At 41.6% G+C, this 26,294-nt stretch overlaps 3 protein-coding genes and 1 long non-coding RNA gene across 9 annotated transcripts; 3 read left to right on the top strand and 1 right to left on the bottom strand.

The window, feature by feature from the left end:
* Positions 1-564: 564 nt before the first annotated feature.
* LOC137800992 (protein-serine O-palmitoleoyltransferase porcupine-like) lies at positions 565-12,028 on the top strand. 2 transcript variants are annotated; one of them, XM_068598377.1, is made up of 13 exons: positions 565-651; positions 1,589-1,731; positions 2,134-2,326; positions 2,846-2,889; positions 3,181-3,362; positions 3,449-3,579; positions 5,524-5,649; positions 6,683-6,783; positions 7,475-7,551; positions 7,762-7,825; positions 8,054-8,139; positions 10,297-10,407; positions 10,811-12,028. In XM_068598377.1, exons 2-13 carry the CDS (start codon positions 1,596-1,598, stop codon positions 10,910-10,912), a joined length of 1,353 nt encoding a protein of 450 aa, XP_068454478.1. In that variant the 5' UTR covers positions 565-651; positions 1,589-1,595; the 3' UTR covers positions 10,913-12,028. The 2 variants fall into 2 exon arrangements, with proteins under 2 accessions (XP_068454478.1, XP_068454479.1); XM_068598378.1 differs by lacking the exon at positions 565-651 and adding an exon at positions 680-764.
* A 255-nt stretch (positions 12,029-12,283) lies between these two features.
* Positions 12,284-17,240, top strand: si:dkey-16n15.6 (organic solute transporter subunit alpha). The gene is made up of 7 exons (XM_068598060.1): positions 12,284-12,700; positions 13,187-13,338; positions 14,393-14,466; positions 14,707-14,862; positions 15,102-15,213; positions 15,712-15,964; positions 16,855-17,240. Exons 1-7 carry the CDS (start codon positions 12,634-12,636, stop codon positions 17,238-17,240), a joined length of 1,200 nt encoding a protein of 399 aa, XP_068454161.1. The 5' UTR covers positions 12,284-12,633.
* Positions 14,979-17,940, bottom strand: LOC137800735 (uncharacterized). The gene is made up of 3 exons (XR_011079661.1): positions 17,685-17,940; positions 16,920-17,317; positions 14,979-15,180 (listed from the first exon to the last, which is right to left on the bottom strand). It is a non-coding gene; the product is annotated as an uncharacterized lncRNA (long non-coding RNA).
* LOC137800733 (histone-lysine N-methyltransferase SUV39H1-like) lies at positions 17,799-24,509 on the top strand. 5 transcript variants are annotated; one of them, XM_068598055.1, is made up of 7 exons: positions 17,799-17,897; positions 18,120-18,216; positions 18,944-19,089; positions 20,998-21,657; positions 22,718-22,864; positions 23,843-23,972; positions 24,271-24,509. In XM_068598055.1, exons 2-7 carry the CDS (start codon positions 18,198-18,200, stop codon positions 24,402-24,404), a joined length of 1,236 nt encoding a protein of 411 aa, XP_068454156.1. In that variant the 5' UTR covers positions 17,799-17,897; positions 18,120-18,197; the 3' UTR covers positions 24,405-24,509. The 5 variants fall into 5 exon arrangements, with proteins under 5 accessions (XP_068454156.1, XP_068454158.1, XP_068454157.1 ...); XM_068598057.1 differs by having other exon boundaries at positions 17,814-17,924; XM_068598056.1 differs by having other exon boundaries at positions 17,820-17,924; positions 18,123-18,216.
* The last annotated feature ends 1,785 nt before the right edge of the window (positions 24,510-26,294 follow it).

Below are 26,294 nucleotides of genomic sequence, written 5' to 3'. Positions count from 1 at the left end.
ACTCTTCATAACGACAGAAGTACCTCTTGAAAGAGACAAGGGGCAACCAAGCCCAAGAGGATACCTTTGCAGCTCCAGTTAGAAAGGGTATGGGTGTAAACAATCACATCTCTTTATAACATCAGGGCATGACGTCCCATCTCATATCCTCCCAGGACATCTCATAAACATGACATGAAATGAGAATGACATAAGTATACCATCACAGTAAAATAATACTATATAGTAGGATACTTCACTGTGTACACTGAACTGCTCAAGTACAGCTGAATACACTGAGCGGTACAACACATCAGAATCAGAATCAGAACCATTTATTGCATGTATGTTTTTTGACATACAAGAAATTTGCTTTGGCGGCAGGTGTATAACATAACATTAAACAATACACATTTAACAACAAACATAGTGCATTAACAGGGAGCATGACTATGGACATATAGCTGGAGCATGATATGTCTCCAAAGGGTTCAGTCAGCTGTCCTCGTGCTGCTTAACACTGCTTGTCCTCGTGCTGCTTAACACCACCAGCAGGTTGCGGTAATGCGCCAGTACGCGGCTTTTCAACCAACCGTAAAGAAGAACAAGAACGAGGCCTGAACAACAAAAAAGGCGTAGAAGAAGAAGTGGACGCGGACAAGGGATTAGAAGGTAGCGTTATGGAGATGTGATATTGCCGCATCCAGGTTTTTATAAAGTGTGAACATGTCGGGTCCCTTCTCTGCAGACTAACAGTAGTGATACAGAACTGGAGCTAGCTAACGGTACCCTCGGCTAACTACACTCTCCCCCGCCGCTTTTCACTGAAATGGGCTGATTTGTTTTGCAGAACGATCGCAATCTCGCTAAGTTTATGTAAACGTAACCACCATTCATTTAACACGTTAACAGTGACGTTGCAAAGCGACATTCCCGAAAGCATCTAGCTAACGTTACCTGTTTAAACCAGGTGCAAGTTATGTGTTTAAGTGTACAACTTCAGACAAGTTAGCGTACTGAGCTAACGCTGGGTAAAGTAACGTCAGAGAGGTAAAGTAACGCCAGAGCGGTAAAGTAAGGTTAGAGAGCTAATGTAACGTCGGAGCTAGCGAACGGTACAGTATACTTTACCGGTCTAACGTTACTTTAACTCTCTAACGTTACCGCTCTGACGTAAGGTAAAGTAACGTCAGAGAGGTAAAGTAATGTCAGAGCGCTAAAGTAATGTTAGAGCTGTAAAGTTGGAGCGGTAGCACCGTATGAGTCTGCTGCCATGTGGAGAAGATGCACGCTCCAATTATGTCCACATAGCTCACGCTGAGGCGCCCTGTATGAAGTCCTCCCTTATGTTCAGCTTGTGTTGAGCCTGTCTTGAAGGCGTTAGTCGACTTGATGGGGATTGTACTCAGTGCTGCTGACCAGAGGTGCTAGGTTATCTGATTTGTCTAAATCCTTTGGAGGTCATTACATTTTATGCGCCATTCTGTAATTATTTTGTTTTGTAATGGTTTGATGAAAGTTATAATCCATAGTTTGTGTGTGTGTGTGTGTGTGTGTGTGTGTGTGTGTGTGTGTGTGTGTGTGTGTGTGTGTGTGTGTGTGTGTTTAGCTGCAGGATGGACATGACCAGCAGACTGTTGGTGTTGCAGCAGCTGGCTGAGAGCTGTGGTGCCAGTACAGTCCAGCAGGGTATCCAGCAGGTCTGGAGGCTGCTGCTGCTCTGCCTGCTCTGCAGACTCTGCTTCAGACTAGGTGAGCTTCACTAACTGCAAATCAGCAAGTTGGAGTCTTCACAGGAAGTCTCGTCTTCTCTATTTTTTTCATGTGGACGTAGTGCATTTGGATATGGTCCGTACTGACATAATGTGATAATGTTCGTTGCTCAACGCCTCTCCTATTCTGGATTTGCCTGGGTCCAGACCACTCCGTTTGGTCTGCTATCAGGCAATTTAAGATCGTACTGAGATATTCTGGTTTTCATAACATTGGTAGATTTACCATATCATACACCTGGAATGGATAGAATTGACACAAATTCAACCCATTACCATGCGACGTATTTCAGGCAGATGTAAACCTCATTAGGGAAATAAAGAAAGTATTGGACTTGAGTGTTATTCCTATTCCTACTTCCTTCCTGCTTGTGTTCCTTAGGAAGTGTGTCCACTGTGAAGCATGTAGTGTCAGCGTTGTCTGGGATCTACGGCCTCTTCCTGTTCTTTGAGCTGCACATGCTGTGGGTGCTGTTACTCAGTGCGCTCTGTTACCTCGTTCTGCTCCTCAGCCAACACTCTAGCAGCAGAGGCCTCTTCCTCTCGGTAGTCATCCTCATCTACCTCCTTGTTGGGTGAGAGAACACTGCAAAGAACACAGTTTCCTAGAAACCAGAATTAATTGTTGGAACTGTCACATAGAAACAGATAAAATCAGTTGCCCTGGATGTGCCCATTGAGACAGTATGCCACTTGTACCTCCAACTAGTGGTACATGCGTTGTCCTCACACTGTGTGCAGTGATGTAGAGCTGTAAACTGCAACATCACTCTCATACACCGTTTACAGTTCGATTGATTGATTGTTAAACCCACATCCGAACAAATACATTGCATCGGTTTTTATGTTGAGCACACACCATTTTAGTTCAATAGACATGGATGTGTTGGTTTCTGAGGCTGTCTGCTGGCATTAGTGATGTAATGTTCTTTGTACTGGATTTATATGATGCCATTGCTTGTCAAACATCAACACTTTCTTTTGTAGTTTTGTAGCATTTCCTTAGTGATTTTGTGTGTGTAGTTCTGCAAACCTACACATTTGTGGAGTAGAATATAAACGCCTTGTAAAATTAGTTGTCTTCTTCATTTCAGAGAGTTGCATTTGATTGACATGGTGACCTGGCATAAAATAAGAGGTAAACATTCTATAATTTGCTTTGGGAGTGTCGTCACTGGAGTGTTTTTTCTTTTCTTTTCACTATACATTAACACTAACATTGAATATTGATGTTATGAGGCTATGTTGCATATTGATGTTGCCACAACATCAATATCCAGGAATAAATATCAGTATGGAAGTTTGTTAGGATCAAACAGCGATCTGTTGTTTCATCTCAATATAACAAAGAATTGTACTTTTTCAATACTCCTGGGAGATGCCCAGTGTGTTTCTGAAGTCAGTGATGGTGTGTGTCTGTCTCTCTCAGGCTCTCAGATGGTGGTGGCCATGAAGGCCATCTCTCTGGCCTTTGACCTGGACAGGGGAACTGTGGGCACCCTGCCCTCCCTGGCTGAGTTCCTGGGTTATGTTCTCTTTGTTGGCACTGTTGTCTTCGGCCCTTGGATCAGCTTCTCCACTTATAAGAATGCCATTGAGGGCAAACAACTGGTGAGGAGTATATGTCTCCAGCTTCAGTGTGCATGCTATTCTTCATGTAAACTACTGTGGTGGTGATGAGGTGATTTGTTCCTCAGAGCTGGCTGTGGCTGCGTCGCTCCTCCCTCAGCCTGCTGAAGAGTCAGCTCTGTCTGCTGGTCTCCACCTGCATCGCCCCTTACCTCTTCCCTTTGTTAATCCCCATCTATGGAAACGCAGTCACACAGAAGTAAGGCATTCTCCTTAAACTAAGGTAGTTTTCCAATTCAACACCTGTTCCAATACTCTGGTTTATCAACATACTCTTTGTCTTTCTTTCCCTGCTTCCAAGATACATTTGAGAAAGGTAAGGCTTGTTCTCAGGGTTAGAGCGCCCATAAATCTACTGCAGTAAGTTAAGAATAACTAATTGTTAGTATTTGTTGTAGTACTGGAAAGCACAAAGGTCAGATTAAAAATATGTTTTTTGATTATAGCATCAGTGTAATCCACGATTAAGCAAATTCAAGGTTAGTCTCAGTCTTCATCAATGAATGCAAATGCCATGCACATGTGGAGTAAGTTTGGAACTTAAAGGTGCTATATGTGAAAATTCAGAGCATTTCTACTGTCTCCCTATGGCTCTCAACATGGCGACGACTAAGCCGGCAGCTCAAAGTAAGATTGCAAATGGTGCTAAAAGCACTAACATAGCAAACAATGGCAACATTTATATGCGGGTGACCGACTGCATCATTAGCTGTAGCTGCTGTATGAGAGGTGCTCACGTGCACCAACATGCATATTCTCTGCTCAGACAGACACGACTCCACTGTCTACACTGAACATAGGTGTTTGCTGCTGTATTAATGCTCTGAATATCACATGGAGAACCTTTTTAAGGGACCATAATCGTGTTTTACAATCATCCCATTAAATCCTATATGCTAACTGAAAGCATCAATCGTCACATACGTGCTATTTGACCTCTGCATTTGAGCAATGGTGTAAAGCAGCCGGGTAGCAACTTGGCCTTCCGTATTTTATTCAAGAATACTACAACACACACACGGGAGGGAATCGGACCACATATCTTGTGATTAAAAGTTTATCCGCTCATTTTAAATTGTGTTCCTTCCCTCCAGAGACCCTTTGGTTCCAGTTATTTTATTTTAATTTCATTTTACACGATTAGCTAATGCTTCATAACGCAACACGCGTCTTAATACGTCACACAATGTCATTACTTCATATTGGAGTTCTGATGATATTGCAATCCGGAGTGATCTGGTGGTGCATTCAGGTGCAGAAGTCTGACTGCCACACAGCGTTGCATTCATAAGCTTTGATGTTTGGAGACTACGCACCGAATCTAAATGATGATCAGACATGAGTAGCATAAACATCAATTTAACAGTTTACTTGAATGGTCTGCAACTTTTTTTGATGACTTCAGAATGAAAGACCACATGAAAACAGCCCATGAACACATCATACTGCTTTACCAAGACTAAAACCAACTAGGAAATGCAGTGAACAGAGGGAGACAGATTAAAAATGATATTTTTGTAAAAATATGCCGGCCCACCTTCGGCAAATGACCTGCACTAACAGAAGGCGTAAGCAGATGGTAGTTATTTAGCTCTATAGGGACAGTTAACTCCAAAATATATTTTCTTCCTAATTCCTGTTGTGCTATTTAGAATTCAAATTTATTTTGTTGTGAGTTGCTAAGTGGTGGAGATATTGGCTGTTGAGATGTCTTCCTTTATTTCTATTTAATGGGACGAGATGGTCCTCATCTTGTGGTGCTCGAAGCTCCGAAAAATACATTAAAAAAAACATGTTTCTTGACCTGGTTACTCAAGATAATCCACAGACTTTGTTGTGAGAAGTTTCATGTCGGAACTATTATCACAGCAACACAGTGGAGATTGATAAATAGCACTGCAGGTAAGAGGAACATATGTATCTTGATTGTCATATAACATTAAAAAACACTGGTACAGTCCTTTTATGTGGGAATAATGTGATTTCTCAAATGCCTTCAAGTAATCTGTGCTAGAGGAGCTCACTACTCTTTAACTCTATGCGGGTTAAGATGTCCTCTTAGAAGTAGTTCTGGTGACCAAAGTGTTTGGGTTGGGAATCCAACCAAACTGTGTTTGTCTGTGTGTGTGTCTGTGTTGCACAGGTGGCTTCATGCTTATGAGAATGCAGTGTCCTTCCACTTCAGTAACTACTTTGTGGGTCACCTCAGTGAAGGCACTAGCATGCTGGCTGGTGCAGGCTTCACTGAAGAAAAGGACAACATCAAATGGTAAGTTCAGCTGGCTCTCTGAGCTAAAGGGCGTACTGCTAAGTGACATCAGAGGGTTGCAGGTAGGTTGAGCCGAACGGTTTCAGTGCCATAAACACCTCATCGGTTCTGGAGGAGGTTGTTAAGTTTTTGATTTAAATAATCTGTAAAGCATCGTTCACTCATCAGCTCCTTAGGAAATGAAATCAGCATTCTTTCTAAATCCTGTGACCTCTGTTTCAGAACTGTAAGAGGATCTCCTCAGAGGGTCAGAGTTCAGACACCGTGTAGATCTGCTGGCTTTTCCAGACACTCGCCCAAGCGACATGGATTCTCAGTTGAGGGAATAGTGGCATTGAGCCAGACGGTACTAATACCACACAACAAAGCCATGAAAACTATATTCAAGCGGTGCACTATTTTGGCCAGGAGAACGTTTACATGCATTCAGTTGATGATCAAATCTGAGTTTATAACACTCGACTGCGCTATCCTGGCTCTCAAAGAAGCTTTCTATAAAATCTCAGGCAGCATACATTAATAGTTTATATGTTGTTAGTCAGGATGATGTTTAATAGCAGATGAATTGCAGTATAATTCCTTCATAAAATTCCTTAGGGTCATACTTTGCATACACATACAGCATCAGTTTAGTCTGGTGTAGGTGCCCAAGTTGACACATTGCTATGGTAATATTTTTATTGGTAATATTAAAACTTATAATGATCTTCAATACACTAAAACAACAATGAAAGCATAGCAACTTTATGCCACTGTGGAAAATTGTTCCACTTGTGTGTTTAGTAACCCTGTTCAATAAAGACAGTTTGTAACCACCGTCATGGTCCCCGTTATCTCTGACTTGGGATTAGGTTTTGTGGAGCCAACTAATGCAAAGAAAGCCTGACTGTCCAGCTTGCTTGGTAGTACGCTCTCTCTCGCAGACTCGACACCATAAAAAATAAAGTCATCCCATTTCTCCAAACAGCCGATGTGAACAGTGTGAGTGAACATCATTTTCTCCAATACTATGTATCTGTGCGTTATAATGCAGGGATATGAGTGTGGTGAAGCCTCTCGGTGTGGAACTGCCTCGCTCCATGGTGATGGTAGTGACGTCCTGGAACATCCCCATGTCCCGATGGCTGAAAACTTGTACGTCCTAAACTGCACTTTGAAACATTCCAGAATGATTGATTGTTTGATTGATTGATTAAATAAGACTTTGGATTAATACCTGGCCTTACCGGTTGTATAAAGGTGTGTTTGTGGATCGGAGCAGCTAACAGCGTAATATAGAGAGAGACGGAAGAGATGTGTTTAGATATCAGTGTGAAAAAACATTGTTTTCATTTCAACAACAATTTGGGTGTGGTCTGATTCATTCAAGAGAAACGTTGCAGATTCACAACCAGCAGAACATGCAGATGAACGTCCTCTGGACGATGTGAAATGAACAGCAAAGTTTTATCCACCCACCTTTTTAGGGGCCCAATAAAATGCAAAAGATTTTATTTTAAATCCATCTTGTTACTGTTTTTCTTAGTCATATATGACAGCGATGTATAGTCAAACGTTTTAGACTGTTAAAGAAGTCAATCACATCAGTGGCATTGAAGAGATGAATGCCATTTTACAAATGTCTTTTGTCCGGCAAATTGATACCAACACATTGTTAGTTGTTAGTTGCAGCCCTCTTGGTATTTACAGTTGTCTGCTACTAAGTAGTATCACCTCATTGTCACAATAAGACTAACAGTTTTATATTTACATGATTTTTATGAAAGTTACACACACAACTTGTAGTAATTGTTGTATTTACTGTGTTCTGTTCCATGTTCATCAGATGCCTTTAAGAACGCCATGAAACTGGGGACTTTTCCGGCCATCCTGGTGACATACACAGCAAGCGCCTTACTGCATGTTAGTAACACGATGCACACTTCTTTCCACAGTTTTGGGGGCCATTCTGAAATTCAATATGTTAGAGACAGTTATTTTTTGGTTGATAGACTGTCTGTAGTTCTTTCTGATCCCTGCATGAATTTGCCCAGAGAAATAGAAATGTGGGCCGTAGATGTTGAATGATTAACTGTCGCTACTTGAACTTAATGTGCTGTTTGTTTTCTTCAGGGTCTGAGCTTTCACCTAGGAGCTGTTCTGCTCTCTTTGGGCTTCATCACATATGTTGAACATGGTAAGAAAAACAGTTAAGCTTGTAGTTAACTGTTAATGTTGAACCATTGAATTGATCACAGTCTCCTACACAAACGCAAGATGCAGAAATTACATTTTGACTTCATCCAAGAATCAGGTTTCTCTGTGCTCCTAGTCTTTGTGGTACTCTGGGACTACTGTGATGGTGTTGGCCAGTATGTTTCTCACACCTAAATGGTCATTGTTGATTTTTTTTCCTTATCCTCAGTTCTGAGAAAGAAGCTTGCATCCATCTTTAGTGCCTGTATCCTGTCCAGACCCTGCACCTCTGACTGCAGCCATCAGCACAAGAAGGTAGAGCTTAAGCAGTGTGAGCAACGCTAAGCAATTAACACACAATATCAACAGAAACCTGTTGTTAATCTAGTTACACGGGGCATGAAAGAACCCACCGCCTGGTATTCAGTGTCAGAAGGGTACCTACCTTCTGCTAAACTATCTTAGTATTTTCTTGTGTACATGCCACAGGAGGCAAGGATAAAGTGAAACTTTTTCCCATATCTATATAGATTTAAAGTTACAAAAAAATCAAAGATCCCCAGTTTGCGCCAACGAGACCAGGATGATGACCGGGGTTGTTTGAGTGAGGTGCATACAGGTACATACTAGGTACATACAGGTTGACACTGCTCACACAAAACCGTGTAGACATGTTTTATTTCATTTTAGTGAACCTGTAGCCAAATTATTATCACCCTCATCAGGCCAACAGCAGTTGTACTAAATGAATCGGACCCGTGGGTTCGCATGGATGGGTTTGCACCTATTAGTCCGATTCGTTTGGTACTCTCGCTGTGTACTAGATGTATGTTGCACATCCACACACACCATCTTTCTATCCTTCGAATCCTGATTTTGGTTGCCGATTATTTGACTTCCTTGCACCGCCTTGGTGTGTCACAAGTTTGTTTGTTTTGTTTGCAGCTGACTATTAACGACTAACAACTATTATGCTCTTTGCGTGCAGGACTTGATCACATACTGACTTGTTAAGTGGAAACTCTCTGTTGCACTGAGGGCTTTAGCTTTGGAGCTGTTGGTTTTTGCTGTCGGCTGATAGTCTTCCTTTGCAGTGGTAGGTGTTGGGCACTACTCATTTTGGAGCGTCGGGTGTCGTTTCTGTTTTTTTGGTCTTAAGCAACAATTTTGTAAGAATCAGTAGGAAGCTCAACTTGGCTGAGTAGGATCAGTTCTGCGATCTAATGTACGTTGGAGGGTATGTCATCCATCCAATGTATGGTCGTGAATAGCAGCGCCTCGTGAATAGCGGCGCCTCGTGAATAGCCACGAATAGCCGCGAATAGCCGCGCCAGGATCCTCCATTTAGGCCTGTGCCTTGCTGAGTCATGAAATCTGGATAAGAATTAAATCAACTGAAAACATTAGAATCCTTTGTATCAATATTTTAACGGCATTTTTATTGAATTGTTTTCTAAAAACAATTCTGTTACACTGATCATGTTTACAGACACAAGCTGTTAAAGCGACTGACGGCTGATCCAGCTGTGATCCGATTGGCAGAAGCTGAGCGGACTGAATGAGTTGGGGTGTACCATGTCCTGGTTGTAGATCGGACCCGATCTGTTCGTAACACGGTACGCCAGTACCAATGTTTTGAAGCGGATGCGGCGGTAGCAAGTCAAGGGCGCAGAGAAGAAGCGGAGTAGTGTGGGTGAATTTCGGGAGGTTAAAGACCAGTCGAGCTGCTGCTCTCCTTGCAAGATGCAAGTGAGGGAAACAAGGATGCAAATAAGGAACTTTGAATGCACCCACGGACTAGCCAAGCCAGTGATTGAACCTCTGATTGAAGGACCACTGAGTCACAGTTGTCTTTTTTGCACTTTTTTTTTTAACGCTTATTTTGTAATCGCACTAACCACCCTGGTGCACTGCACATCATCACAAACAAAACACTCCCAGCTTGAACCATTGTGGTTGTGTGGAGATATACTCACATACACACTGTGTAGTGTTGACTTTTCACACCTAATGAGGATAAAAACAGCCCAACATGGAAGCAATTAACAGCAACTGTTGCCATTAATAAGAGCTGATGTCATGGCCACCAAGACTGTTAACACTAATTACAAATTCATGACATTGAGTTTTCTGTTTGCTTAAAGTTTGTGGATTCAGATGTTTTCTAAAACCTAATGGTATGTCTCCGTTAACTTTGAAGAGTAACGTAACATCAAGTTGATTGTGTTGTTGGCCACTCTGGTTGAAATTTTCAACATCACTGCTGGTTGTGGTCAGAAATGTGCTTCACTGCACCTGTAACAGCCACCAGCAGTGATGTCACAGGGTTCTGGAGTACACCTCTACATCACTGCATCAGCGGGGGGAAGTCAAAGTCAGCAAAGATGTCCAGGGCTCTCAATTTCCTCCTTTAGCGTTTAAAAGAATGAGAGGCACTATGAAGCTGTTCTTGTTTGTTCTTCTGGTCTGTAGGAGTATTGGGTGATGTTGCTGAACCTGGTTTTCAGCTTCCTTGCCATCTTCCACCTCACCTACCTTGGCTCCATGTTTGATCCCGGAGTTGATGAACAGGAAGTAGAGGAGGTATGAGCAACTTGAGTCCAAGGAAAAATGTATATTTCTTTGCCACATACGTAAATGCCAAACAAGATATGATACAGAACACAGTGGCTGCAGTTTGAGCAATAAGGGAGGGACTACGCCCTTTGGGTAGCTGGAAGGCTTTTGTGGAGTTTAATGGACTGAAACTTAATAAAGACACAATTAAAGTGAGCGATTGGTACTTGTGTTGGAGAAGCAAAGAGAAAGGAGCAGAGTGGTGAGTATGCCATGACTAATATACCGATTGAGTGAATTTACAGACTGAAAGTATAATGATTTTAAAAATTGTGTGTGCACATGGATTAGGCCTGCACACGAGACTAAGAAAGTTTAATGAGTTACATTTTCCATCCACTTGTGCTTGTCTGTCACCTTCTGTTTGCAGGGTTACGCAGCCATCCACACCATCCAGAGGTGGTCTGAACTAAACTGGGCAAGCCACTGGGTTGTGTTTGCCTGCTGGATCTTCTACCGTTTAATTCAATGAAGTCATGGGAGCAGATGGAAAGGCTGGCTGACACCAAAAACCTCCTAATACAGTGATGTTATCTGATGGAACAAGGATCTGCTCAAGCGGAAAGGACTTTGAATTACAGCGTTTGTGCTGAAGTGGTTTTCACAGACGTGGTTTTCACGGACGTGTCCTGCTTTGGGTGGGAAAATGGAGTTACTTAACAAACCTCTTCAATGCAAATGATTAGATTGCAATGACAATTTAACTGGAAGAAAGCCAGAAAGGACTCTGTGTTGAAGCTCCTAATAGACCCAAAGCATCATGAACATTTATTTGGAGTACTGTAGAATTAGTTCCATTATTATAGTGGTGTTGGTTCATGTCCAAAGACATTTCAGCAGTTTATTATGCTTATATGCATGTATATTTTTAAAGAGTCCATAACTAACTGTTCATATGTTCTTCTGTTACAACTGAGTATTTTTGTTCTGCTGCTATTGTTTTTGTTTTTTTTTAAACATTTTTTCCTCTTAAATGTTTTTATAAACTCGTGGTTTGTGATTGTCTGCAAACAGCATAGTAACAGACTGACAGAGCCAGGATGTGACCCTGAGCTCTGGGTATTCTTAACTTTTCTGTTAAATATAATCACCTACCTCAAACGTGCTTAATAAAGTAAATAATCAATATATTTAAACAATGTATTTATATAGGTACAATTGTATATCAGGAGTCAGTGCTACATATCACTGCAAATACAGTATTGAAGAGGGCGATGAATGTGTTTTTTTTAAATATTTGTTTTGTTCAACAGCTATTTCTATGTAAAAAATTCACCCTGTTTATTAACCATTGAGTAACCACGCCCAAGTGTGAAATACATTAATATTGATACTGTCCCCCTTTTAATTAAAGTGATACTTAGTCATATTTCACCCATAAACAGTTTTTTATCATATATTATGGTAAACGAAGACTCAAAAACAGAAAATTGTCGATGAATTAATAACAGCAAGACTACATCAAAACGGGTTTACAATCTGTCTGTTTTGTGAAGTATAATCAAAGTCATTTATCGATTTGTATGCTCACTATTTCACACACGCATCCATCTTTGATAAAATCTTCATAGCTGGGGTTGAGCAGCCAGCTCTCCCCATATTCCTAAATCCTCTTCACGCGTTGGCAGCAGTAGCAGCGCAGCAGTAGCAGCGCAGCAGTAGCAGCGCAGCAGTAGCAGCGCAGCAGTAGCAGCGCAGCAGTAGCAGCGCAGCAGTAGCAGCGCAGCAGTAGCAGCGCAGCAGTAGCAGCGCAGCAGTAGCAGCGCAGCAGTAGCAGCGCAGCAGTAGCAGCGCAGCAGTAGCAGCGCAGCAGTACTCCATGCTGTCCTCTCACACAGCCACACAGCTTGGTGGGGTCGAGCAGCCAGCTCTCTCCCACTGCCTCCATGGCGCAGCTCGCCTAGACAGGTTTTTAAAGTCTTCTTAGATGAACATAGAGCCTTCCTACCATGTTGGACTTGGATCCTCCACCTGCCCACTTACCTGAGTCAATCATTAATGTCTGCAGCTAGACAAGGAACCGTTCAGGTCAACACGGAAATACAACGGCCTCTCATCCCTGGCTTAAGTTAGCTTGCTGCTGTGTCATTCAGTAATAGTTTTGGTAGCTGGTTGTGATCCATTGGCCTGTCTGTGTGTGGTGTGCCAGGTAGGCGTAGAGGAGCATTATATATACATATATGTATATATAGAATGGGAAGAGGGGCTAACTGTAGCTGGATTGGGCCTGAGATCCCTCTGTCATCACAGATCTTCAGTGGTAAGTAAAGGTCTCTACTTATAACTTCATTGCGCTCATATACAATAGCTAATATTCGTCTGTCGAATCTGTAGACGCCTTTTCAAAACTCTAAACACGAGTAGCACCGCACCCATCTGTGTGGATCATACCATTAACACAACTCATGTTTTAGCAAAATTTGCTGAAAATGAACATGCATCTTGTTCACTTTTACATATAAATAGAAATGTACGCATCCACCACTCAACTAAAACATATCCAATGGTTTACAGACAAACTAAACTCAATTATGAAGAACAATGGATGTCAGTAATAGTGTTTGAACAAATTTGTGATATTGAGTTGGCTACAATAAATTACTATTTTATGTTTTTTTAATTTTACTTATTTGTGTACGAACATATGTCGAACTTAATCTGCACTGAGTTGTGATTACATACCTGCTGCATTCTGCTGCTCTACCATGTGCCACCTTCCTTGTGGTGAACTTTGACCTTTTTTCAGCCATTAAAGATGAGCTTTGGCTCTTCCTCATCCCAGCCTGCCTGGCTGTTATTTTACTGGGGGTGTTTCTGGAGGAGGTGGGCTTCTTCCTGCGCCACATTGCCGTTTCCAGACGAACACAGCTCTCCTTGTGGATACTAGGGATGTACCCGGTAACATTAACCCCTTCATTCCCATACATAGCCACATAGCTCCTCCTCTGATGGGGCCCAGAACCCAGCATCCTCCTGTGGGGAGATTATTTACCAAAATAGCCGCTATATATACTATAGTTCTATTTTGTATTTAATTATTTCCCTACTACCTTCATCTTCCTGAAATCGTAACAACATTTGTTGTGGTTGAATTATTTTTTAATTTTAACAAAATCAAAAATTCCCTAAATTATAAAATGCTCTGGTTGAAATAATGACCTTTGTGTTGTTAATGGTCGGTTTCGACCTAATTATAAAAATAAGTCTTGCTTGATTGGGTGTTGTTTTTTTGACCTTGCAAATCTATATTTTGTGCTATGACTTGTTCTGCTTTTTATTTTGTGTTTGTATTAAAGTTCTATTGCTGAAAAAAATTATTTTTGACCTTTTTCTTTGAGTAAATATACATGGGTCCAAATTGACTGGTAGATGATACTAAAGTCATAATAAAATGAAAAAATAAATACAACAAATGTATTTAAGAGATGTGTTCTAATACCCCTCAGTAAGAATCTAGTAACACAACAACCTTTTATATATTTATATGATTCTCCTGAGGTTAATTTTACCATTTTAAAATAGAAATCTAGGGATATCCTAACAAATAGAAGGCTTGGAGGCCCACATTAGAAATATTAAAACTTACAACAATATTTTCATGGATAAGAAAGCCTAACAAGGTAACCAAGAGACGAGAAACAAATTGGATGATAAATAATTGTTTTTAGTGTATTTCTACAGCTAGTTTAAGACATGGGTCAAAACCGACATGTTAGCACAAGAAATGCTAACAGAAAGCTAACACAAGAGATGCTAACAGAAAGCTAACACAAGAGGAAGGTTAAGTAGCCTTGGCAGCATCACTAATCTTGAAATCTTTTGTTGTTACTCTGCTGGAGTAGAGCTCACAATAATCAGCTGGACTTCTCTCAGCGCAGATGTATCTTGATTTGTTTGAGTCCAAGGAGCACCTGCATTACATCTCAAACTTTAAATGTTCTTTATATCTTAGGTATTTGCCATGACCTCCATCATAGCGCTGTTTGTGCCACGCTCTTCTTCGCTGTGTAATTTCATTGCCTCACTGTGAGTTTACAAGTCTTCAAAGATTTAATTGCAAGATTTGATTGCCATTTCAACATCATTGACAGGAATTTATTTTGGTGAGCTCACGCAAAACAAAAACAATAACTCCACAAACACATACAGTGAGCCCTTTAGGACAGTAAAGTAAATCAAGTAATGAATCCTAATTTAAACAAGCGTGAGGATGCTATCACCCATCTGTACGTTACTGCTCCTGTCTAAATGTGTGCGTCTGTGCAGGTATCACTCCATCACCTTATTGAAGTTCATGGGACTGATCACAGACTTCTTTGGAGGGAAAGCTCGAATGCTGGCTGCTTTGTCTGGACAGCAGGTATCTCCAGATCCTTTCCCCTGCTGCTGCTGCTGCTGCCTCCCCATGGTGGCCATCAGCAGGTACACACCAGACAAACACACGCATCCAGGTTAGGTTTTTTAATTAGATTTCAGTTGAGTCAACAATGTTTTATTTGGAGCCACATCTAGTGGCTATCACAGCATCTTAAGAGACATTTTAGATAGTGGCAGCTCTTTATTTATGTATACAAATATTGACAATATCACAATGAAGTGCATACACATGCATATGCTGCAGATATTGTGACTCAACATAAAGCTATCTCTCTTGTGTGTAGTAACAGCCTCGGCTGGATGATGGCGGCTGTGCTGCAGCTTTCTGTTGTCCGCAGCATCTTGTTCTTTGTCACTCTGGTCCTGTGGACAGATGAACAGTATGACTATGGTGATGTAAGTCATTTTATTCAGACCTCCCTTCGTACTTGTTCTCCCAGCCAGCATGAAGAAGTCAAGTTGTAGTCTGTGGCGATGTAATGTACTTATAGAATGGAGGATATTTTTCTTTTATGCTCTGGTTAAACGCAGTTCATGTATCATCATATTACTTTTGGATAGATGGATGTTTTGTAAGTGCTACCTGTCAGGACATGTTATATTTCTCCCCTAACTGAGTTCATGATGGTCTTTGACTATTGACAAGATTAGAAGGCTTTAAAGCTGTTGAGACGGAAACTGACAAACAGCATTCCATAAACAAGACTAACAGCCTCAGTTTGCTTCAAATAAAATGCTTTTCAGATCGTTTGACGGTGTAAATTCCTTCCATTCAAACTGCCAAAAATGTAAATCATCTGCTTTGAGTGCTGACTGTATACTTATAAGCGGCCCTATACAGCACTGGATAAGTCAAAGGATAAAGTTGATGACAACCACCTTCTTGTTCCCCAGGTGGATTCAGTCAACCCCAACGTGTACGTGAACGGTATCATATGTGTGTCGACCTTTGTGTCCTTCTACGGCCACCTTCTCTTTTACAAAGCCACTAAGAGTGCATTACATGGCTATGGGCTGAGGGCCAAGTTCTTCTGTGTCATCGTGGTCTTGGTGCTGTGTGGTCTGCAGAGTGGCATCTTGGAGACCATGGGGGCTCTGGAGGTTATCCCCTGTGCACCACCCTTCTCTGTCCTGACCAGGTCCCAGTGTAAGTCACAATACATCTCTCTCAAATCATGTTCACTCAGCCCGGTCTGACGTATGAATGACACAAGATATGTAAGTCATTTAGCGTGCAAGATAGCGTGCAACGTTGCATCATTTTACAACATGCAATCTGTACTGACAGCAATTGAAATGCATACACATGAATATGATACGCTCAGAGCAAGTGAGGTAGTGTAAAATGTAAAAAAGACTACTTATGGATCAAACAGGTCTTCTCATGATTGGTGGTTTCAACCTTGCCTGTGTCGATGTCATGGCAAGACAGGAAGCAGTTTAGTCCTGATGAGGCGGCACGTAGCAGTGTGTGAATGTGTGTTAATAATGACATGTAGTCATTATTAAAGCACTTTGTGTAATCAAAATACTAGAAAGGTATAAGAACAGTCCATTACCATTCATCATATCGTATCAAAAATATATATAAATACATATCAATTGAGATGCAAATCTTAATATATGTGTCTCAAATGTTTGAACATGCATGAGCGTGTTCAAACATTTGTCAACAAATACAATCGGTGCATTCATACATTTGTCGACGCAAACCTCCACAGAAATGGACAGATGCCAAACTTTACGTCATGCATAGCTTCATAATTACGCAGGCAATCCAAATGTAATTTGAGTTTAGTACCTCTTGGATTTTTCCTTTAAGGGAAAGCTAAATCTCCGACTGAAGTAGGAGCTGCAGCTTTTCAGAGGCGTACCGTACAACAACTCCCCCCTAAAAAATGTTACCAAAGCTTGTGGACATATTTATTATGTTGCATGATGTCATGTGATTACAAATATAAAAACATTCAATGAATGTTTCCTCTGTGATAATTGTATGTCATCACTGAAGACGTTGTATTCTCTGTCCACCCTCAGTGATCTATCACTACTGTGTGATCGTGGAGATGTTCTGCATCGGCCTGTATGCCCGCCACACTTACCGTAAGGTGGAGCCGAGCATGGTGGAGGATGTGGAAGTGCCCGTCCCAGTCTGGCAGATGGAAAAGGCCGTTCAAACAGATGATCAGATCCCACATCACAGGCCTGGCCCCCTTTACAGCAGTGACAGCGAGGACAGCCTGTGCAGGATTGAGCATGCGCCTCTAGATGGTTTCCCCTTCCCTCAGGCCAGAGGTCAGCAGGCAAGCAGGCCAGAACCAGTGGAACCCAGGTCCACAGAGGAACCGGGTGTAAATCTGAACCACATTACTGTCAGGGCTGATATTAACTATCAGGACTCTAAAAATGTCACTGTGGTTTGACCAAGTATGGAGGGTTTTTAATAAAAGACTGAATAAGTTTACGCTCAACCACTGAAGATGCTGGTACTGACGAGGGTCTGTGTGAGGGGAAAAATTGACATGTTTATATATGACCATTTGCTAACTGTAAATTGGTGGCACAAGCTGTAGCAGAATTAGAAAATACTGGTCTCATTAATGTAAAAGTATAGAGAAATGTTGTTCTTTTACATCTCGGATGTGTGTTATGATATGTATTCTTAATATGTTTTAGTTTTGCAGTTGTGTTTACATACTATTTGTCATAATTGGGGGAACAAGAAATACAAAAATAGAGACACGTTGTATTTTTCTGTGAAATGATGCCCCATGGCAGTGCATGCATTTTATATAGGATATATACATTAAATAACATTTTTTAAAGAATTGTTTCATGAATGCTCATTTTAAATATATCTGACGTACCCCCATTTGAGAACCACTGCTTTACAGGGTGCTGATCCCAGCTGGATGTTAGCACTTCCCTGTGGATAGATCACTTCTCAAATGTCCCGAAAGTGTGATATCCATAGTAACCGAGTGTTTTCTGGTAACGTAGACGGAGTTTGAAACCGAAGTTTTTATTGACAGTGTGATTGTATTGTGGCAACTTGTTTTATTCTGCGGACGGATAACTGTGTAAGTTAAGTAGCATTACTGTGTAAGGTAAGTAGCATTATGTAGCCTGCCTCACGTCTCGTAACAAACAACCACAGGTTAAAAGTCGTAACTTCAGAGGTTCGGAAGTTCTTGGTGAATTTAACTAACTAGCGTCCGCTCCGTAAGAAATATCTTTCGGCCCATCCTCCTAACTACATCTGAACCAATGAGAAGACTGACATTTGGTGCTCCTCCAATCAGCAGCCGCTCCAGGCTTCGCTGTGGCAGGATCCTCTCCACCAATGTACTTTCTCCTATTTTGGCGGCTGTGTGGAAAACATGGCGGAACATTTGAAAGGTAACTCATGAGGACTGCATATGCTTTTATATTCCATTATACGTTTGTTTATTTTTGTTATTTTGTCACGTATGGTCGCTACACTTTTAAAGACTCCAAATACTTGGGATTCACATTACATGACCGAGAGCTGTGGGGTTGTACATTAGGGGTTTCAAAGAAGCCAAGATAATAGGACAAAGTACGTGCTATTTAATGCAACCTCTTTGTGGGGAAATGCCCTGTTGTTAAATTCCGATCAACTTTGAATAGGCTTTGATATAACGCTACCTAATAACTTAATGTTAGTTTCACGCTTGAATTTCAGGTCATGCTGGGTGGTTTACGTGTGCGGGTTAAACTGTTGAGTTTCACGCGCCATGGAAATGCTTGAATGGTATTTCACTGTAAAGCCAACATTTGATTTTGCTGTGAGGTTTGTGACAATTCTATTCCCAATGCGTGACATCGGCTGCGACTGTCGGTATCTTCGTCTAACGTTCCCACCGTGTTTGGCGGTAAAACGCTAGATTATCAGATTGAAAATTAGATTTTGTTGGGATCAAATGCTCTTCACTGTGTTCTATGTATCCCGAATTAACTATGCACCAAGGCAGTATAAATAGGCATGTGGAATTGCTTTGCAGCTCTGGCAATGAGCTGTGGCATTTTAAATCGACCGACTTGTGCGTGGAGTTCGGTGCAGCCGCGGTCACTGTACGCCAGTTAAAGGGAGTTTCTCTGTCAGATTGCAGCGTGCCCTGGAAGATGTCCTGGGATGAGCTGGAAGCCTTGTGTCGCAGAGAGAGGCTCTACTGTCACCAGCTCGGCGTGAAGAGAGCTAACGTCAATGACTTTGATGTGGAATTCCTCTGCGACTACAAGAGGACGAAGGTAAAGCATCTATTACCATACGTGTCTGTTTACAAACTACCAACAGCTCTGCTCATCTATGGTACATTATATTTGATACAGTATCAGATTCCTATAACTAATTACAACTATTACATTAGTAAATGAATGTGGTTGATAACCCTGTGATCAGGGGACAATTAGGAACGATATCAGAATGCTGCCACCTGATGTTTCCTCTCATCATCACTGGTATTTCAGCAGCTGGCAGAGGCACCACCTCCAAAGAGTAACACATAAGTACCAATTTACAGATGTACCTTATTTACATTTGATTTGCCCGTTGCTTGTGGAATGGTGGCAGTAATACTACTAACAAAACAAATAATATCTACATTACTTGAATGAAAGTAAGCATAAACCATCCATTGCAGTATAAAGCATTTTACCATGGACTCTGGGTTAGAAAAGAAAGAAGTTTGAGTAGTCCGATATGAAACTTGAAGCACATGCATGTTTTCATATCATCGTAAGTCCACCATGACCCAGAATTGGAATACTTTCCCCACAACAATTTTTTTCTTCAACAACAAACACTGTTTTTTGAACCAGTTGCAAACCCAGAATATGCACTTTTAAATACTGACATAACAATTAAATTGTCCATAACAATAGGGGTAATATACTGTGTAAACAATATAAATAAGTCTATTGTAAAGAGACTTGCATTTGTATTTTGCCTTCCAAGTCTTCTCGTCATTCAAAGCTCTGTACATGACATGTTGACATTCACACACATTCCTACACTGATGCATAGTGCCACGTGCTCGTCAGTCTAAACTCAATGCTCATTTGCACAGCGATGACGATGTTTTCAAGAGCAATTTGGGGTTCAGTGACCCTTCAACATGCAAACTGGAAGAACCAGAATCTAAACCATTCCCGTCCCTTCAAGTGTCCCCCAAGAATACGTACAGTAGCAAATGGTGAAAGAGAACTATTGTTTGGTCCTGTTTGAATTGTGTCATGAATTACACTTATCATGTTTGTCATAGATTTGTTGTGTAATCGTTTAGTTTTTACTCTTGTCACCAACATGGTCGTTACTGTGGCTTGCTATTTAACTTAACTATAGCCATGCACTAATGTAACGTTATCTCCCCTGATGTGTGTTATCTAATGACTCTTTTTATCAGCCTGAAAGTGAAAGATGGAGCCAGACTCGTTGTTTGTGTGTCCAGCCTGGTGTAAAGGCATTGTAGCCAGAAACGTCACTTGCGCAGCTTTTGTGCGTGCAGTCGCTCAAATTATTTATTTTCACATTCTTATACTTTAACAGTTTTGATGTGAAAACATAGTCTTTCAAATTGGCACAATTCAAACAAGATCAAAATGTTTTTTTTCTTCCCAACAGACATATACGATCTTCTAATCCATGTAGTTTTGGCTTCTAGCTGCATTATTGTGTAACACTTGACAGTGAAACAGGAAGCTGGTCCTTTTTAGGTCTGCCTCCAGTTTGATTTACCAATGACTGCAGATTACTTCTCTTCCTATTCAACTGTTGCTCAGAGGATCTTTGTCTCTTTCTGCTTTTAGGAGATTACAAATACATGTTAACACCTCTGTGTCGTGCGACTAGAAAGTGCTTTATTTTGAGGTTTTTTAGAAGGAAAATGAAGTCGACGTGTTTAGTGTGGAAACTTTCAATAGCAACAGGGGGACACACCATATACATTTGAATTAGTAAGCCTTCACCTCAACTGACATTAACAATGCACTCGAGAGGGCAGGAATGGAATTCTGGATGGATTTAGTCTGATAGGAATAGTTTGAATCATCATAGTTCTATCTTTAACATAGAGTGCTGTGAGTCAACCGACCACTAACATCTGCTTTCTGTGCTCATACAGAGCAAACTATGCCATTAACTTAAGTGGTGTGTTTCAGGAGAAGGAGTTCTACCTGGTAAAGTGGAAAGGCTTCCCAGAGTCTGATAACACCTGGGAACCCAAGAAGAACCTTAAATGCCCCAAACTCATGAAGCAGTTCCACTTGGACCTGGACCAGGAGCTGAGGCGCCACAAGAGACGCGGCACCCCTAAAAAACTGGATAAGGAAGTTGCCTCATTCCTCGTCCAAAAAGCCAAAGGCCGTAAGCGCCTGCAGCGCTGGGAGGCCCATTTGAACAACACACGCAACCACCCAGGTCGCATTTTTGTCATGAACGAAGTGGACCTTGAGGGCCCCCCAAAACACTTCACCTACATCAACAATTACAAAGTAGGCCAGGGCATCGTGTTGGATGTGATGGCTGTGGGTTGTGAGTGTAAGAACTGTTTGGCGGAGCCCATAAATGGGTGCTGCCCTGGGGCTTCCCTGCACCGCATGGCCTACAACGACAAGGGTCAGGTCCGGATCCGGGCGGGGCAGCCCATATACGAGTGTAACGCCCGATGCAGCTGTAGCGTCGACTGTCCTAACAGAGTGGTGCAGAAGGGCATCCAGTTCGACCTGTGCATCTTTAAGACAGCGAACGGACGGGGCTGGGGCGTCCGCACACTGCAGCATATCAAGAAGAACACGTTTATCATGGAGTACGTGGGCGAGGTAAGACCTGGTCAAAAACATGTTATTGTGTCCTGTCCCGGTTCGCTGTCTGGCTTAATGCAGTTTACTCAGCATTCACTTCTATTTGAGTCTTACTTTTTAGATGTGTGTTTGCATGTTTTTATGAACCGTTGACAGACCTGATGAAGGCAGTGTTTGAAGGGCCTAAAAGGCCGTCCAGCTGCAGTCATGCAATGTATAAAGTTAGCTGCCACGCTTTAAGCGTGAAAGTAGCAGCGTGTATACAGTTTATTGTCTAGGAATGAATCCTTAAACTCCTCAAGACCTGAGTCAGTCACTGACTGTGTCACCCATTGGGGTCGGTACTGCCAACACTAGAACTGAACCCTGAACCCAAAAGTTGGAAAACAATCTGTGAAAAGGTTCCCGTTCTTAGACAAGGGCCACCTGCAAATAAGGGTGAATGGGGTTAGCCCCAAAATTAGCAACAATTCCTCCTTAAGCCTAGTTTGTGGTTCTGCGTCAGGTCGACGCCGTCGACGTGACGTTCTGAGCGGACCAAGACCAGCGCTTGCGGTCTATGTCAACGCGACGCGTAGTTAGGATTTTTTGGAGGTGCACGTCAGGCTACGGCGTAGGGGTCTGCGTCGACGGTGTAACATCCAGCTGGGATCAGCACCCTGTAAAGCAGTGGTTCTCAAATGGGGGTACGTTGGCAAGGACTGACCTTCAAAGGTGGTCAAACAGCTGATCCTCTGGGTTTTGCGCAGCATTTACATTTTTCTTTTAACAGTGTGTGTGGGATATTTATTGACAACATTTTTGTTGTCTGCTGGGGTTGCAGTGCTGCTCTCCCTCATTTTTTAGTCCTTCAGGGTCCACGTTTGTGCAGTGCTGATGCCACTTTAATGCCATACTGCTGTAAATGAATGCTCTAAATGGTGCTGAACATGTTTTTTTTTAAACTGATATATTGTTTGTGTGCTAGCTGATATTGACACTTCAAGTAAATATCTGTAATGAGTATTTAAGACTTCAATCTGCTGTTGTTTTTGTGTTGTCTGAGGCTGTGTTCCATGTCCTGTTGTGTTTCCTTCAGATTATCACAACAGATGAAGCAGAGAGGAGGGGCCATGTGTACGACCGCCAGGGCTCCACGTACCTGTTTGACCTGGACTACGTGGAGGACGTGTACACGGTGGACGCAGCTCACCAAGGCAACATCTCCCACTTTGTGAACCACAGTGTGAGTGTCTTCAAACTGAGCACATCATAATCTGTACACTGACTGCAGGCCGCTTTGTGAAAAGGTTACACTGCGTCGTTAGGACCACGCACGCACGCACACACACACACGCGCACACACACACAGTGTTCAGGTCTGTTCACGCTTTAAAACAGAGGTGTCAAACTCATTTTAGTGAAGGGGCCACATGCTGCCCATTTTGATCTCAAGTGGGTGGACCAGTAATATCACAGCATAATAACGCATAAATAACGACAATATTTCTCTATGTTTAAATCATTGGTGACATTTTTTGGATAATAACCCCTATTTTAAGGTCTTTCAATAATTAACTAGAAACATTCAAAACAAAAATTCAGACATCAGCCCACTGTTTATCTGCCTGGGCTCTCCGCTGCAGATTTCCCTCGCTTTGTGACGCGTTAGTGACGCCACTTTCATGATGTGATCCATGTTTAACGACTTCCAACACAATAACATCAGTGTCACATCAATTGCAACTGTGGATCAATAGTTTGCATGCCTGTCTTACAAGCAGAGGATCAGAGGATCAGAGGTTCGAATCCAAGCTCTGCTGATTTTGATCTAAAAAACCATGACACCTATGCTTTAAAACAAGGCCTGTCATAATATTAGTTTTTTATAAGACACAGTCAATAATTAAGATGATAGAAGTCAAGTCAGTGCCATAACTTACCATCACCCTTTTTCTGTTTTTGATTATTTATATGTGGATAAATCCTATTAGAGTATTTCTCATGGGAAGTCTTGAAAGGAAGTCCTGCATCTCTGCAGCATCATGTAACGTAAAGCACTAAACGTTGTGACTTGTTGATCATGTAACTTACAGCGTGTGAATAGCGCCTCCCTTTTTTCAGCACACACATTTTGGAAATGCACAGTTTTTTGTTTCAGTAGCTTATCTTTATTTGAAAGCATAGTCAGAGAAGCTCCTGACAATTTGTGTTGTTTTTGCAGTGTAACCCCAACCTGCAGGTATTTAATGTGTTCATCGACAACATTGATGAGAGGCTCCCAAGAATTGCTTTATTTTCAACACGGTCTATTCGGCCAGGAGAAGAGCTCACCTTTGACTACAAAATGCAAAGTAAGTGTCATTGATCGAGCAGAATTACAACATGCAGCATTTTCCTCTCAAAGTACTTGGGAAACAATCCGGTCATCTCTTACCTCTAACTCCAGTATCTCCCCTCAAAATGGATTTGACTGTAAAGAATGAGCAGCATATAACAGGAAGTCTTGGCCTGGATATCAGCTGATGGAGCCCCAGAGGCTGATGGGTTCTAATGCGAGCCGTCTATATGAGGAGATACATTTGTGAAAGGGTCATGTTTAAACAAAGTTAAGTTGCTGGCTTTTCAACTGAGCCTTCCGTTTGTTTCCAGTTGATCCAGTGGACACAGAAAGCACCAAAATGGACTCCAGTTTCAGTGTAGCGGGGCTCCCTAGTTCTCCAAAGAAGAGGATTCGAGTGGAGTGTCGGTGTGGATCGGACTCGTGTCGGAAATACCTCTTCTGACAAAGGGACTGCTGGGAATGCTTCACTGTCATCAGTGTCAAGATGGACAAAATTGTACAGATTTGTATATGAAATTTTTGTTTATAAAAGCATACATTCACCATTCACTTTCTAAATGTGAACATGACAAACCCTTCCTCGATGAAAACCACAATCCAGATGATTTATTTGAACAGAAGCCTCTTGGTTTCAGTGAGTTGAGGCCTACATCAGTCGATCGTTTGATTGATTTTTAAACCTCTTTCTGTACAGATAGCTCAGTGAGCCAATCCTGTTCTCTCCATTAAGCCTTTTCATCACTGTGATAATTCCAGTTTATTACAGCTTAGATTTTATTTTCCCATCATTTCTACCAATGAAAACATTTCTCTCACCGGGTGGAGTAGCTGAGATCTGTCTGAGACAGAGAGACGCACTTAAAGAAGTGTGATGACGGAGAAACACGTGCCGGTCTGAGACACAACTCCAGCTTAGTCCAACTCATTTTTCAAGAGAAGATCAAGGTGAAGAATAAAGTTGTGACTGTCTTGTGAACATCCATCCACAGTTTGAAGACCCACTTCCTGCTTCAGCTTTGACCTGCTTACTTTTGCTGTGCAATGATTCTCATGTGGTTGGTCTGTTTCCAACCAGCCTGTTCTTCTCTCATCCCGTCTCTCCTAACTGCTTTGGATTCTTTTTGTGCTCACAGATCTCCGTTATAAACTTGGGCAGTGAATACCATAACTACTAGACTAAAGTATGAAAAAATTAGTACCAAGTTGTAATGATTTTTTCAAACTGCTGCATAGTCGTAATGGTCCCCTTTTCCCTGTGTTGGTGTCTGGAAGTGGTCGCCCCTTCTGAAAGTGGTACCTCTCTCTGAAAGTGGTACCTCCCTCTGGAAGTGGTCGCCCCTTGCTGAAGTGGTCGCCCCTTCCGGAATGTCAACACAGTAGTTCTCAAACTGCTGGCAAACAGTGACTTGGATCTACTGAAATAATGAAACATCGGTCACAAGAGGATTCAGACCATCAGTACAATGCTGAGTCTGAAGAGCGGTAGAGAGCCAGTGCTTGGTTTTGCTTTTACAACTTGTACAGGCCGTTCTTGCCATACACGATGTATATCCACAATTGTTCCCATGACAATTGATAAAAGGCTCAGAGTCTTTAAACTCAACAGATAAGTTGATCTGCAGGCCACAAGGCAAAGGTCTGAACATGTGTAATTATGGTGATATGATCATAATTATGTTTTCTATTTGCTTTTCTTGTAACTGTACAGTATCTATTTCGTGGTCAGTAGGTGAGTCTTTTACAGTGTTTATATTTAAACGCTGTCGGTCTTAGTACTTCAGTGCATTACTTTTTATTACTTTTTTAAGAACAAAAACAATGTAAATAAATAGTTTGAATATAACTGAAGCTTTCATGTTTTTTTTTTAAATTGTTTTTTTACTCTTATTTTTTTCACGTGCTGGATATGGAGTGACAAAGTTGGCACTGAAAAAAGAAACAATAGCACTGAAAAAGGACAAGCTTTAAAAAGTAATAATTTTGTTCTATTCTGATTTGTTTTTTTTTAATGTCTTTACAGTTTTCCTTTATGTTGCTTTTTTAATTTTTTTAAAACTTTTTCTTGTGCTTTGGTATGGAGGGGTAAGGGAAATGTGATTAACAGAGTTAAACTTTATTACAATTGTCATATTTCATACTTTACAAACATGAAATGTAGTCTCAGCATTCAACCAATACGTAGCAATTCAGTGGGCTGCTGTGCAGCGACTGGGGCTTCAGTGCTTTGCTCAAGGACACTTTGACATGCAAACTATGGGTGACGAGATCAAACCAGCTACCTTGTAGCTTCCTTACGTATGCCTCCATCCAAAAACAAGTTTCCAGTTTCTTT

This window comes from Clinocottus analis, unplaced genomic scaffold, assembly GCF_023055335.1.
Source record: "Clinocottus analis isolate CAN_PGR_092001 unplaced genomic scaffold, fCliAna1.0.p SCAF_4, whole genome shotgun sequence".
Taxonomy (NCBI): domain Eukaryota; kingdom Metazoa; phylum Chordata; class Actinopteri; order Perciformes; family Cottidae; genus Clinocottus; species Clinocottus analis.
The sequence above is the reverse complement of the archived record's forward strand: the minus strand, read 5'-3'. Positions and strand labels throughout refer to the sequence as shown.

Excerpts from the sequence above, each read along its gene's own strand:
- LOC137800992 (XM_068598377.1), top strand. The coding sequence starts at position 1,596 with ATGGACATGACCAGCAGACTGTTGGTGTTGCAGCAGCTGGCTGAGAGC. Across the intron at positions 5,650-6,682 it reads GAAAAGGACAACATCAAATG|GGATATGAGTGTGGTGAAGC; the intron begins GTAAGTTCAGCT and ends GTTATAATGCAG. Across the intron at positions 8,140-10,296 it reads GCAGCCATCAGCACAAGAAG|GAGTATTGGGTGATGTTGCT; the intron begins GTAGAGCTTAAG and ends TCTGGTCTGTAG.
- si:dkey-16n15.6 (XM_068598060.1), top strand. The coding sequence starts at position 12,634 with ATGGGAAGAGGGGCTAACTGTAGCTGGATTGGGCCTGAGATCCCTCTG. Across the intron at positions 13,339-14,392 it reads GGATACTAGGGATGTACCCG|GTATTTGCCATGACCTCCAT; the intron begins GTAACATTAACC and ends TTTATATCTTAG. Across the intron at positions 14,467-14,706 it reads TGTAATTTCATTGCCTCACT|GTATCACTCCATCACCTTAT; the intron begins GTGAGTTTACAA and ends GCGTCTGTGCAG.
- LOC137800733 (XM_068598055.1), top strand. Across the intron at positions 22,865-23,842 it reads CCCACTTTGTGAACCACAGT|TGTAACCCCAACCTGCAGGT; the intron begins GTGAGTGTCTTC and ends TTGTTTTTGCAG. Across the intron at positions 23,973-24,270 it reads CTTTGACTACAAAATGCAAA|TTGATCCAGTGGACACAGAA; the intron begins GTAAGTGTCATT and ends GTTTGTTTCCAG.